The sequence below is a fragment of the Chionomys nivalis genome, chromosome 14 (genome assembly GCF_950005125.1).
Source record: "Chionomys nivalis chromosome 14, mChiNiv1.1, whole genome shotgun sequence".
NCBI classification, from domain to species: Eukaryota; Metazoa; Chordata; class Mammalia; order Rodentia; family Cricetidae; genus Chionomys; species Chionomys nivalis.
The window spans coordinates 10,312,393-10,325,252 of record NC_080099.1 but is presented as its reverse complement, the minus strand read 5'-3'; the positions used below and the strand labels follow the sequence as shown (position 1 = coordinate 10,325,252).

At 47.1% G+C, this 12,860-nt stretch overlaps 1 protein-coding gene across 2 annotated transcripts in view; it reads left to right on the top strand.

The window, feature by feature from the left end:
• The window catches only part of St8sia5 (ST8 alpha-N-acetyl-neuraminide alpha-2,8-sialyltransferase 5), a 61,144-nt gene extending 48,577 nt beyond the window's left edge, over nt 1–12,567 (top strand). For both annotated transcript variants that reach the window (XM_057788816.1, XM_057788817.1), the window contains 3 exons: nt 279–391; nt 2,275–2,367; nt 6,663–12,567. In XM_057788816.1, the coding sequence (XP_057644799.1) occupies nt 279–391; nt 2,275–2,367; nt 6,663–7,131 (675 nt within the window). In that variant the 3' untranslated portion in view covers nt 7,132–12,567. The remainder of the gene's footprint in view (nt 1–278; nt 392–2,274; nt 2,368–6,662) is intronic.
• Nucleotides 12,568–12,860: the final 293 nt, after the last annotated feature.

Sequence of the window (12,860 nt, the reverse complement as noted above, 5' to 3'; positions counted from 1 at the left end):
AGGCTAATTCTTGGTGCAATGTGGTACCGTCAGCGATTGGTTGGCTGGCGGGTGCTGGGGGCATAGCAGGCCTGCAGACAGAAATGGGAGGGGTCACCCAATGCAGGGTCTCTTTCGCCCCCTCCTCATATGCAGGTGGAGTTCCCCTTTCTCTCACAGTCCAGACAAGGCTGCCTCAGCAGGTAGAGCTCACAGAGGGGATATTTTTGGGGGCAGAGGTGAAGCCTCAGATGAAGTGGGGGGGCACTGGCTGTGACACCCTGCATGTGCCTCTCCAGGAAATGCCCTACTACCGATCTCAGTTTAAGAAGTGCGCCGTGGTAGGCAATGGAGGCATCTTGAAGAACAGCGGCTGCGGGAAGGAGATCAACAGTGCCGACTTTGTCTTCCGGTAAGGGAGCTCCTGGAGGTGCATCTGCTGCCTCCGCGGCTCTGCTCTCTGAGTCCTTCTCCCCTGTCCTTGTTCTCTGCTGCCACCTGAAGACCACCTTCACTATTCGGGGACCCTAACCTCTCTAGCTCTATACCTTCAAGCAGGTTGTTGGATTCTGGGGTTGTAGTTTCTAGTTTTCAAAATGGAGGTGGGGGGATGTGATGAACTAATGGAATTCTGGATGGGAGGCCCTAAAACTAATGTCCTGTATTCAACCCAGAACCCCCACTCCCTGCATGGGTTGTCCCCTTCTGCAAGCACTGGTAGGAGGCGGGATGCCTGTGACTTCAGTCAGGCTCTAACTGAGCTGGAGGGGGTCTTTGCGTTTCTCCTTTCTTGTGTGATATGCACCTGTTTCCATGCGGGGATCCTTACTTTTCACGTTATCCCAGGCAGGGAAAATGAATTGACAATGAGAACCTCAACGCCTGGAGAGATGGCTCAGCAGTTGAGAGTACTGGCTGCTCTTGCCACTGTTTCTTTCCTGGGATGCCCGCACCTCCACCCTCCTAAAGAACTCGGTGTCACTCTCAGGGGACATCTAGTTGTCAGAACTAGATTGTCTGTCTTATGGAGACTGGAACCATTGACACTTTATTGTTCCGTTTGCCTTATTTGGGGGTATAGGAGTTTCTTCCTGCTACCATGACAAATTACCAGGAAGCCAGTGGCTTGGAACAGACAGGGTTTACAGTCATACACTCTGGGGAATGAGATGTCTCCGCGGGGTGCAGTTAAGGTGCCAGCAGGACCTTGTCTCTTCCTGAATGCTCCAGAGCAGCTGTAGACACTGCTTGCATTTCTTGGCTCATGGCTGCAAGCACCGTAGCGTTCTCTGCTCTCCCCACTCCCACATACACACTTTCCCTTCCTCCCTCTCTTCCTTTTTCTTTTTTAAAAGACAAGTTCTCACTGAGTAGCCCAGGCTGGTTTCAAACTGCCGCCTTTTTGCCCAGCCCCCTGCATGCTGGGATTGCCATCACCTGCCCCATGTCTCCTTTTGTGATGTGAATTCTTGGTTATCAACTTGACTACATCAAGAACTAACAAAAACCCAAGCAACTGAGCCCTGGTGAGGGTTTTCTTTCTTTTCTTTTCTTTCATTCTTTTTTTCTTTCTTTCTTTTTTTTTTTTTTAACACACCTTCCTTGCCATCACATTTTCTTTGCAAAGGCTCTTGTGATTTCCCTGGACCATCAGGATAGTCCAGAATGGCCTTCCCATCTCAGGATTCCTAGCATATTCTCAGCTACAGTGGCCCTTCTGCCAATTAAGGCGCACGTTACCCAGTTTTAGAGGTTAGGGTTTTGCTGACCCCACATTCCTACCTCAGGGGCTTTCTGCAGGTCACACTGCACGCCCTTCTGCAACCTTGTACCTCAGCGGTGCACCCCCAAAGGGTATCTTTGAATATCCCACAGGTTATTTGGTCCTTCCACCAGCAGACTTTTGCTAATTCCTGCCCTTAGCTCAAGCATCGCTTCCTCAGAGAAACCTTGAGACCCCAGACAAGGGGATGCTTCTGTATTTCTCTGCTTAATGCCATACCTTCCCAGAGACCCAGGGATGGCCACAGCTTTCAAGGACAGTTTTCAGTGATAGTTTCAATACCTCCATGGTTGTAACTTCAGTGAGACCAAAGATTGGATGTTTTTCTTTCTTTCTTTTTTTTTGTCCCTGCTGTTAAAGGGCAGAAGGACCTTTGCTTTAGTCAACATAGCTGTTCTGCCCAACTGGTGGTTTCTCTGATCTGTACCACATCCTTTCCTTCCTATCCCTTTCCCCTCCCAGTCACCGGAAGATGGCTGACGACCTAACTATGTGAGACTGTCTCTCTGCAGGTGCAACCTGCCCCCCATTTCAGGGGAGTACGCCACAGATGTGGGGGAGAAGACAGATGTAGTCACCGTGAACCCCAGCATCATCATTGACAGGTCAGTGGTTCTCTTTCTAGACCTGTGCTCCTTGTTAGTGGCCACCAGTCACTTACAACCACTGGGCATTAGGAACATGGTCCTGACTGAGATGGGCCAACTGTCTACATGAAACACACTCATCAGGTCTCAAATTTTTCATATAAGCAAAGAGACTTAACACATCTCATTAATTTTTACATTAATCACGTGCTAAAATAATAGTATTTTTATATTTCATTAAGTAAAACATGAAAATTATTTTTAACAACTTCCCTCATTTCTGGTTAATTCAATACATGGGGCCTGCATCATGTTTCTTTGGGCAGTGTAGGTCGAGCAGTTGTTACCTAGAGGTGGAAAGCGGCCTTTCAGGTGGGCTGAGGACAGGTCGTGTCCAGGTATGAGGTTTGATCGTGCAAAGGTCTTAGATCTCACTTGACTGCCCTCTGTGGGCCTGCCTGAGTGGTCTGCAGGAGCTAGTATGTTGAAACCCCAATGTTGCACATCCTCAGCCTGGCTGGAGCGTGAGTAAGAGGGTCAGGAGAAGGGGAGGAGTCGCCAAACTAGATCAGATGCCAATAGCCAGGAGCCTTCGGAGAGCAGAGAGAACCACAGAGGAACAGATGGTCACTGGAAAGGGTGTGTAGGCAGAAGCCAAGATACCAAGGAGAGGCCTAGCCAGGCCAGAAGGCTGGGTCAGATGGTCACTCCCAGTCTTAGGGCAAGCAGCAGGGGAGTAGTGTGAGGCTTCAGTAGGAGGCACAGCCTCTGTGCCTTCCTTGTCTGCCCTGATCCTCTGACTTGAGCTCAGCTGACTCCCCGGATCCCCACACTAGTTACTCAGTCCTCATTGCCTCTTCTGTGCCCATTTATCAGAAAATACTATCTTTGAGAGCCATCTGATGGCTCAGGGGGTCAAAAGCTCTTCTTGTTCATATTGACAACCTGAGTTCAAACTCCAGGGCCTATAGTGAGTCTTTCTCTGTCCTGCCAGTCAGCTTCTAAATTACAACATGGAGACTTATTATTAATTATGAAAGCTCAGTTGATAGCGTAGGCTTGTTTTTTAGCTCTTCTAACTCAAATGAATCCATTTGTATTAACCTATGTGCTGCCCCAAGGCTCATGGTTTGTGACCTCATCTCCAACATGTCATGCTTCCTTTGCACCTCCTCATGACTCTGCCCTTCTTCTTCCCAGCATCCTCTGTGCCTGGAAATCCTGCCTAGCTGTTGGTCATTTAGCTTTTTATTAAACCAATAAGAGTGACACTTCTTCACAGAGTACAAAAAGATTATTCTACAACATTTCCCCTTTTTGTCTAAATAAAAAGGAAAGGTTTTAACTTTAACATAGTAAAACTATATACAATAAGAACAGTTATCAAGTAAGAATTATATTTACAATGCCTAGTCCATTTACATTTGACAAATCTAGAGAAAACACTCCATTATCTATCCTCTCTTGATGAGTCCAAAGTTTTGTACCTAATTTATCTTCTATTCTATCATAACTAAAAGAAACTATAACTATCTAGTTTTCAATTCCATCAAAGACCCAGAAGGATATAATATTACCTGAGTAAACAGGACTTGCGGTGCAAACCACTTCCAAAAAGGCAGAGGTATCTCTCTGCCTTGAACAGTCACACAAGCTTCTTCTGTAACACTGGGGTGTCCATCTTCAATCTACAAATCTAGAATATCTTACAGACTTTTCTGTAAATCAGGAATCTTGAAGGACTGACCTAACTTGTCTTAGAAAAGTTCAGCATTGCCTTCTTTTTGTGTCCTGTTTGTCTAGGTTGGATTGACTGTCAGCAGTCAATGCAAGGGCAATTTCTTGCCCAGATGGCTAGCTTTTGCCACAAAGAAAGTAAACTCCAATTGGAGGTTCTTGAATGCTCATTATCCTTTTCTGAAGTAGATTGGTGCTGCCAGGAGCAGACATGTCTCACAGTCATAAAAAGTCTCAAGTTATTAAAACATCTTGAATGTCATATCCTTTAGGTCTTTGAAGTGTTTGAAAGCAATCTATCTATTTAAAATATATCTGTTTAACTTTGAAAATATACTAATATAACTATAAGTTTGATTATTATAGATGACTAACTACTAACTTGTATCTTTAAAAATTATATATTACATTTTTAAACAAGCTGCATAAATACAATATCCCAAACAAGAGTAGAAACATAAATTCAGTATAACAAAAATAACTTTAAATTTGTATCAATATACCAAAACCCATACCAATGTAAAATATTTGAGGTTAATTGTTGTCTTTTATCCTATATTCCTATGTCCCTCCTAAACAATGACACACATCTATAACCCATCTAATTACCAAAAACCACCCAACCCACCTCTTGGGAATATGGATGTTGTGTTCTCTAGACTGCTTCCTGTTGTCTGAAGATGAAGGCATCTTTAGGGAACCTGAGAAAATTGAGATAATGGTCAAGTCCTGGAAAGATTAGTTATATCATTTGTTGTCCAGTCTCTGTGCAATGAGAAAGCACAAGGCTTATCTGAAGTTTTGGCTAGGAGAGTCTGTGAGACTGGACCATGTCAGCCAGCAGCCTTGAAGCTGTTCTGGATACAGAACTCTGAGGAAACTGCAACAGAGACGTTCTGAGAGACCGCATTGCCTGGGTCACCTGTTTTCAGTGCTGTCTGGGCCCCTTGTTCTGAAAACACAAACTTTCAAAGGTAACATACACATCTGCATTAACACAACTAGGGACTGTGTATTGTACACAAGCCAGCCAAAGATGATTTTTTTTTGTTTTATTTTGAGCTGATAAAATATATGTGACCTGTCTTGTAGTTTTTCTAGGTTTATTTCTTTATGTCTGTGGCCAGGATTTTAGGGAATCTTCCCTGATCAAACCTGATCTCTATCAACCTTGAAGGAATCCACAGCCTTTCATTTTCTGTGGAAACAAAAGTATAACCTCTTCCCTAACATAGCATATTTTTTAACTTACATTTTGAAGTTAGGACATTTAGAACTATATAGATTGGTTTAATTTAGTAGTCTTTAGTAGTCTTTTATAATCCAGTGTCTTAGCAGCTATTGTTTGCACATCAGCAATCAAAAAATTTAAAGTCAATACAGCACTATACAGGATCCAGATTCACTGTGTATCTTCCATCTTTATATTATCTCCTTTTTATATTATCTTATTCTTTCTTCAAAGATTTTATCTTATTATTTATAAACTACTTTTTTCTATGACTATGTATACCCATTTTCTTTTTTTTTTTTTAAGACTAAACACATTTTTTAAAAACATACTGTAACTTGTTTGGAGGTTTTTCCCTGTCTGGATCTGCCTTACTGTATTTCTGTAACCTTTTCTGTCTACATGAACTAAACTTAAACCACCACGCAGCTCAGCTCATGGTGTGCTGGTGGCTTAAGCCCACAGGCAGCGGCCAGGAGATGCTTCTCTTTACCATGGCCTGCACGAGAGACTGCTGGACCAGGAAGCTGTGTTTGGCTCTGCTTTTGTGTGTTTGGAACATTTTTAAAGCTTTCTCAGGCCTAGTGTGGAATATGCACCCCACGTTGGATGGTGTTTGTAGCAAGTCTTTCTCTGTCCCGACAGCCAGCTCCCAAATCACAACATGGAGACTTACTATTAATTGTGAAAGCTTAGCTGATAGCTTAGACTTATTTTTAGCTAGCTCTTATAACTTAAATTAACCCATTTGTATTAATCTTTGTGCTTCCCTGAGGCTTGTGGCTTGTTACCTCATTTCCAAAATGTCATATGTCCTCCACATCTCCTTGTGACTTTGCCCTTCTTCTTCCCAGTATCCTCTGTGCCTATAAATCCTGCCTAACTATTGGCTATTCAGTTTTTTATTAAACCAATCAGAGAGATACTACTTCACAGTGTACAAAAAGATTATTCCACAACAAGGGCCCACATGATGTAAGGAGAGAGTTAATTCTGTCAGGTTATCCTGACTTCCACACGAGTGCTCTATGGCATGTGCCCCCTCCATGAATAAACAAACAAACAAACAAACAAACAAATAATAACTATGTAAAGGTAGGAAAGGAAGCAGAGGAAGGGAAGCTAGGCCGCTCTATGAGCCCAGATGGGAGGGGTGAAATGTGGGAGGGGAAGCTAGGCGCTCTATGAGCCCGGATGGGAGGGGTGAAATGTGGGAGGTGAGAGGTGGGGAAGGGGTGCTAGGGTGAGAGAGTGGAGTCGGTTGGGGCTGGAGCAGGGGATGAGGCAGGGAGGATGGCTGCGAGGATGCGCAGAGCTTACCGCTGCTCACTCTGCCACCCTGTAGGTTCCACAAGCTGGAGAAGTGGCGGAGGCCCTTCTTCAAGGTGCTGCAGATGTACAAGAATGCCTCGGTGCTGCTGCCCGCCTTCTACACCATACGCAACACCCTCGTGTCCTTCCGTGTCAAGTACCTGCTGGATGACTTCGGGTCCCCGCAGCAGGTCTACTTCTTCCACCCACTTTACCTGCTAAGCGTGTCACGCTATTGGCTCAACCTGGGCGTGCGCGCAAAGCGCATTAGCAGCGGCCTCATCCTAGTCACTGCGGCGCTGGAGCTCTGTGAGGAGGTGCACCTGTTCGGCTTCTGGGCCTTCCCCATGAACCCCTCGGGCTTTCACATCATGCACCACTACTACGACAACGTCAAGCCCAAACCCGGCTTCCACGCCATGCCCTCTGAGATCTTTGCCTTCCTCCACCTGCACAGCCGGGGCATCCTCCAAGTACACACAGGCACCTGCAATTATGGCTGACAGATGGGCCCACCGTGGGTGTCTCAGCTCCCATCCACCTCTCTTCAGGGTTCCCTGGCCTTGCCATTGTTGTTCCCTAAGGATTTAGGGTTTGTCTTTGGGTCCTGGGGAGGGAGTCAGGGACAGAACCCATGCAATGTCAGCTCTGTCCTGAGCCTCCATCCTGTGCCTCCATTTAGCTCCCGGGCCACTCTCCAAGGTTGGGACCTCATAAGCACACACCCACTCAGTTTCAGCTTCCCAGAGAACACATTTGTGGTGGCTTGCTTGTAGCTAAGTCAGGCCCTGCTGAGAATAGACTGGCAGGTGAGCCATCCCCTTAACAGGAGAGAGCACAGTCCAGGTCTCGTTTGGACATTTGGCTGCCCAAGTTGCATACCAGGGACTCAGCCATGAATCACCATCTAGAATCTCAGGGCTCAGAGGCTAGCCCTTCTAGGGAACAAACAGTGGCCAAGTGTCCTGGTCTACCTGGCTGGACTCCAAAGGCTTCAGGGATAGCTCATCAAGGCCTGTGTTAGCATCACCCCAAGACTCCAGTAGCTGAGAGCCATCCCCCTCTTAAAAATAGCCCTTGGACACACACAGCCTCGGTGCCTCTAGGTTCCAGCATTTAACCTTTGACAAGAAGGAAATAAACCAGACCAGCCATTTGCACTAAGATCTCCAAGCCAATGTTATCGACTCAATAAGTGCTTAGCAATTTGCTTCCTGTTCTGTCTCCCTATTTTCAGCTCCATTTTAATCAGGAGTTATTTATAAAGATCTGTTCCTCTCTATGTCCCCAAATGCTGCAGGATCTTGTTAAACTGTGTTCCTGAATAGGAAAGCGTCAGCTGGAAAGCTCCTTGTCACATGAGCCTGGTGGATGGCAGCTAGCTGGGACTTTGATATCAACGTCCCTGCTGTTTCTGTTCTTCAGACACAGGGATTCACCAGGCCTGGGGTTAGGGGACCCAGCTGTTCCTAGGCTGAGAGGTTCACACGCCATCGTATCTGGAACTCCTTCCATTGCTTCCTCCTGTGTGTTTCCATCCCATGGTCACTGCTGGTGGATTATTGCCTTGTGGAATTGTGGATTGTATGGGGGAAGACTTTAGCCTGAATGCCCTCCTTCTGTCTTTTTTCCTCTCCCTCCTCTTGCTGTCCCTCCCTTCCTTTCTTCCCTCCCTTCTTTAGATATTTCTAGAGAAGCCTGTTCTGATCTGGTCCGTGTTTGGGTTGGGGACGATGCCCTGACAGAGGTGTCACCTCTGTCTTCTGCAGAGGAGCAGACAGACCACATTGACACTTCAGCCTGGCATGCCACTTAGAGGAGCAGCTATGAGAAAGTCACACACAGGCCCTCCACCGGACCTCACCTTGCAGGTGCCAGAACAGCCCTCGTTGAGGAGCGAGCTGGCCCCGAGGCTTCTGGCCCACTTGAGCTCCCTCCTCTGATTATTTTCTGAGTCTTCTTTCTCTGGACTCTGGCCTGTGGGTGCCTGGAGCTTATTCCACACCCAGTTTCAACTGACTGTGAGGCCCCCAGGAGGACCCGAACCTTAGTCTGCAAGGATGGAAGGTCCCGGAGCAGCTGCAGAAACACACAGGGCAGCACACATGGATAAACCAGATAAATCACGCAAGGACAGTCGTGCTCATGACTTTCTGGGCTCTGGCTGTTTCTGCCAAGGAGGGAGTTCTAAGAATGATCTAAGTTAAGCGAGTCCACAGCTAACTGAATCCAGTTCTTAAAACCATGGAGTGTCAGGATTAGAAGGTTTTATAAAGACAGGTTTGTCCCACTGGTAAAGAAGTGACATCAGCGGTCAGACTGTCTGCCAGGCACAAAGCCCTCTATCTGGGGAATAGGGGACTGCAGGTGGGCAGCAGCCTGGTCAGACATCAGGGTCTCCCTTGCTGAGGTTGCTCAGAACCTGCCCCAGCTGGAGATGGCTCATCCAGATCTCCCCAGGCCCGTGCATGAGGGGGCTAGGGCATCCTTCTGGCGTGTAGTGGTCCTCTGAATTGCAAGGCAGATCCCTCCTGTCCCTTAGGGTGTCAGTTTCCTATCTCTTCAATTAGAGGCTGAGAGAGGACTCGTGGGGTCTCTCCAGTGACTGCTCGGGGGCATCCAGGATGTGTGGATCTAAGTAAGTGGCCCTTACTGTGAAAGCTGCTGTGTCGTCGCGCCTCCTGCGTATCTCTGCACCGGCCATTTCCCCCGTCTCAGTGTCCCACCATCACTCCAAGACCCCTTCAGGTAAAGAGGCTGTTGTGGTACAGGTGAAGGGCTGAGACTCAGTGGCTCGGGCACTTGCTCGTGGCCAGGCCTCCAGGGAGGGGCAGGAGGGCTCTGCAGCTCTACAGACTGTACTCCAAACCAGGGCTGCTTGCCAGAGCCTCTTTCCAGGCCTGACCTCTATAACAGTCTTTATGCCTGGAGGATAACTAAGGCTAGCTCTACATTTGGATCAAGGACAGATGCCTGGAAAGGGGCGATGTTAAATAACAACACGAGTTGTTTTATTTTATTTTACTTATTTATTTAACTTGCCCCAGGGCACATGGCAAGTTAGAGGCTCCCCTGAGCCTCACCCAGTCCCCTGACTTCCAGGCTACATGCTTTCTGCCTTAGTCAGTGTGTGTAACATTTATCAAAGGTCCAGAGAGACCTGGACATTGAGGCTGGGACCTCTCTGCCCCATCCTGTCCCACAATGCAGACCACCAGTTAAATTCTGATTTAAGGTCATCAATTCCCCACGAACCATGTAGCTGTTCAGCTGTTGTGTCTTCCTCTGTGCTAAATGCAGTTCCGGGCTTGAAAGATAGCAAAACAGCAGCAGCACCACCACCAGCAGCAGCAGCAGCAGCAGCAGCAGCACCAGCAGCAAGTCGGTGACTCAGTGCTTAGGCAGGCAGAAGGGAGGAGGCTCAAGGTCAGGCTGGCTCCTGGAACCTTCTTATACTGCTGTGACAATATCTCTGCCCAGACTCAGAGACGCATAAACAACACTAGATATCACTGAGTCTGGGAAGGAAGCAGAGGCTGCAGGGCTTCCTAGCAACTCCAGCCATGTATTACTGTGCACTCATTGTGCCAGGGGATATGCGATGGTTGAAGAAGCCCTTCTGGCACTCACCATCATGTGGGTGCACTGATGCTAAAAGAAACCCTTCTCAAACACTCACAGGAGCTCAATGTGTAGAGGACTCTCAGGGCCGGGTTCCCAGTTATCAGGGAGAGGAGAAGGGGAAGGAAGAGGAAGGACAGAAAGATCAAACCTGAATCCTGAAGGTTAGCAGCAAGCCTTTGCCAAAGAAGGCACTGTGCCTTTGGTCTCATCCTTGACAGCCATGTAATATTTGACAAGGTTGCCTCCAGGTCCTCATGCTCTTTCCTGCTCTGTTTCTTCCTGATACAGCCCAGCCTTGCAATGTCTCTCTGCATGTTCCCCATCCCTCATCCTCTATGACACCTCCTGGGGCTTTCTTAACAGGAGCACCAGAAGCATGTCCGCTGGGGCCTTCTGAGCATCCGCCTCTGCATGGTATCTCGGACCTCAGCCTGTCTGTCCTCCACTGACACAGGTAGAAGAGTCTGCACTCAGAGACTCTTCCATTGTTTAGTGGATTTGTGACCTTGGGGAGTACCTGAAGCCTCTGGAGGCTCTGATCCCACATCTAAAACAGACAAGAACCTCAGGCCATTGGTGTCTCCAGGAGTGAGTGACACAGTGTTGCACAATGCTTGGCACAGTTACCAAAGTGCAGACACTGGGCAAGCGCAGGCTCTCTCTGCCCAGACATCTTCCTTCTCCATACTGCGTATTGGTTCTCAATTCCAGCACAAATATCCCTGGCGTTCATTCCCTCCATGTATCTGCTTTTGTCACTGCTATAATTTGGGCTCTTTGGAGGGATCCTCATTTATTCTAAGAATTAGCATCTCAAAATACCTTTTGTGAGACCCATTGCTGCTGGTACCACATAGTCCAAGTTTTAGTTTTGTTTGTTTATTTTCAGTCAAACCATACAGGCCATGCCACAAGCAGGCTCTCTTTCTTTCTAGAGAGCCTCCTGCCTCTGTGGGCCTGCCTTCTTCTGTTAGTCCTGTGCTTTTTGTGCAAGAGGCTAGATGATTGGAATGGTCCCACTCCTCTGTCCCTCCCCTCTCTTCTTATCTGGTCACTTCTATAAATTATGACTCCTGCTACATCCCCTCTGTGGAGTGGGTCACACACTCTCCCCTCTGTGCGTCTGTGACAACCAGCATGGGGATCTCCATTAGTATACCCCCAGAATACGCAGTTAGGTGTTCCCAGACTCTCAGTAGATGGTTTGTCTTTTCTCTGGGGGAAGGATCGGAGCCCCTGGCACTGACAGAAAGTCACACAGTAATGTTCAGAACATCCATGACTGGTGCCTGTAATCCTGGGACCCGCAATTGCAGTGTTCGGGAATCAGAGGCAGGATGACCAGGAGTCTAAGTCTAGTCTGGACTACATAGCAAGTTCAAGGCCAGCCTGGGATGTAGGGACCCTGTCTTAAATTTTAAAAATGAATTTAAGCAAAACTCAAGTACATTTGCACTGTGCTACTAACCTCTAGATCTCTCATCCTGCAAAATGAAAACTCGGACCCTGTGGCATGCTAATGGTCCCCACTTCCTGCCCCCCCCCCGCTCTGAATTTGGCTGCTCTGATGCTCTCACATAAACAGAATCATATAGTATTTTTCTGATGATTTGAGCCCCTTTGCTGGTAGCAAGTGCAGACTTGAGCTTGCTTTGCCAGTGAGCTCGGCTGTCTTGCTTGGTCCGTGAGCTTAGTGACTGGTTCGCTGGTCTGTTTCTATTTTCTCTTGCATGATCTCTTGTAGACATTTTTTCCCATTTCAAAGACAAAAGGAAAAATATCCACAGCCATCACCTAACTTGACTACAACATCCAGAAATCAGTGACTGCCTCCTCCTAGCCAGGAGACTGTTCTTTGCCCTGAGGCCATGCAGCAACTTTGGGGTAGGCGTTCTGTCTCCTCCCCAAACTGTGGCTCTCAACCCTTGTGCACATTCGGATTTCCTAGAGCTCTGTAGTAAGTGATCCTGCTGTCGTGTCCTTGTCTTCCAGAGGCAAACACAGTAGACTTGAGGACGTTTCCCAGGGTCCCTCGAAGATGTTCAAGTGGTTCCCAGCATAGTGGTTGAGCGCCATCATGCTAGTACAAGGCAGTGGTCTTGATCCTGTCTGTCTAACAGGGGTCTTCTGGAGAGATTTCTGAAATTCCTGGGCCCTACTCCATGATATTTCTGTGTGGTGTGTTTATCTGGGATGGGACCTGGGCTCCTGGGGTTTCAAGCTCTTTTGGTATCCTGGACATGCTGAAGGTGACCTAGGGACTCCACTTGGGGAAACCACTCTCCAGGATGGTCCTTTGGTCTGTGGCTCTGATCTGTCGCATATATATATATATATATATATATATATATATATATATATATATATATATATATTTTTTTTTTTTTGGCTCTTGTAGGTGGATTGTTCTCGAAACATCTGATTCAGGTGTGAGACTTTTTTTTAAAGTACCATCAGCATTTCCTCATCTGCATATTTTGAACATTGGAAAAAAATAAACATCATGAAATATTTTTCAAGGCAAAGTAAAAGAGACTTCTTGGATTTAGACTTAGTGTATCTTTATTACGAATTCATCACATTTAGGACTGGAGTGTATGTTGTAATC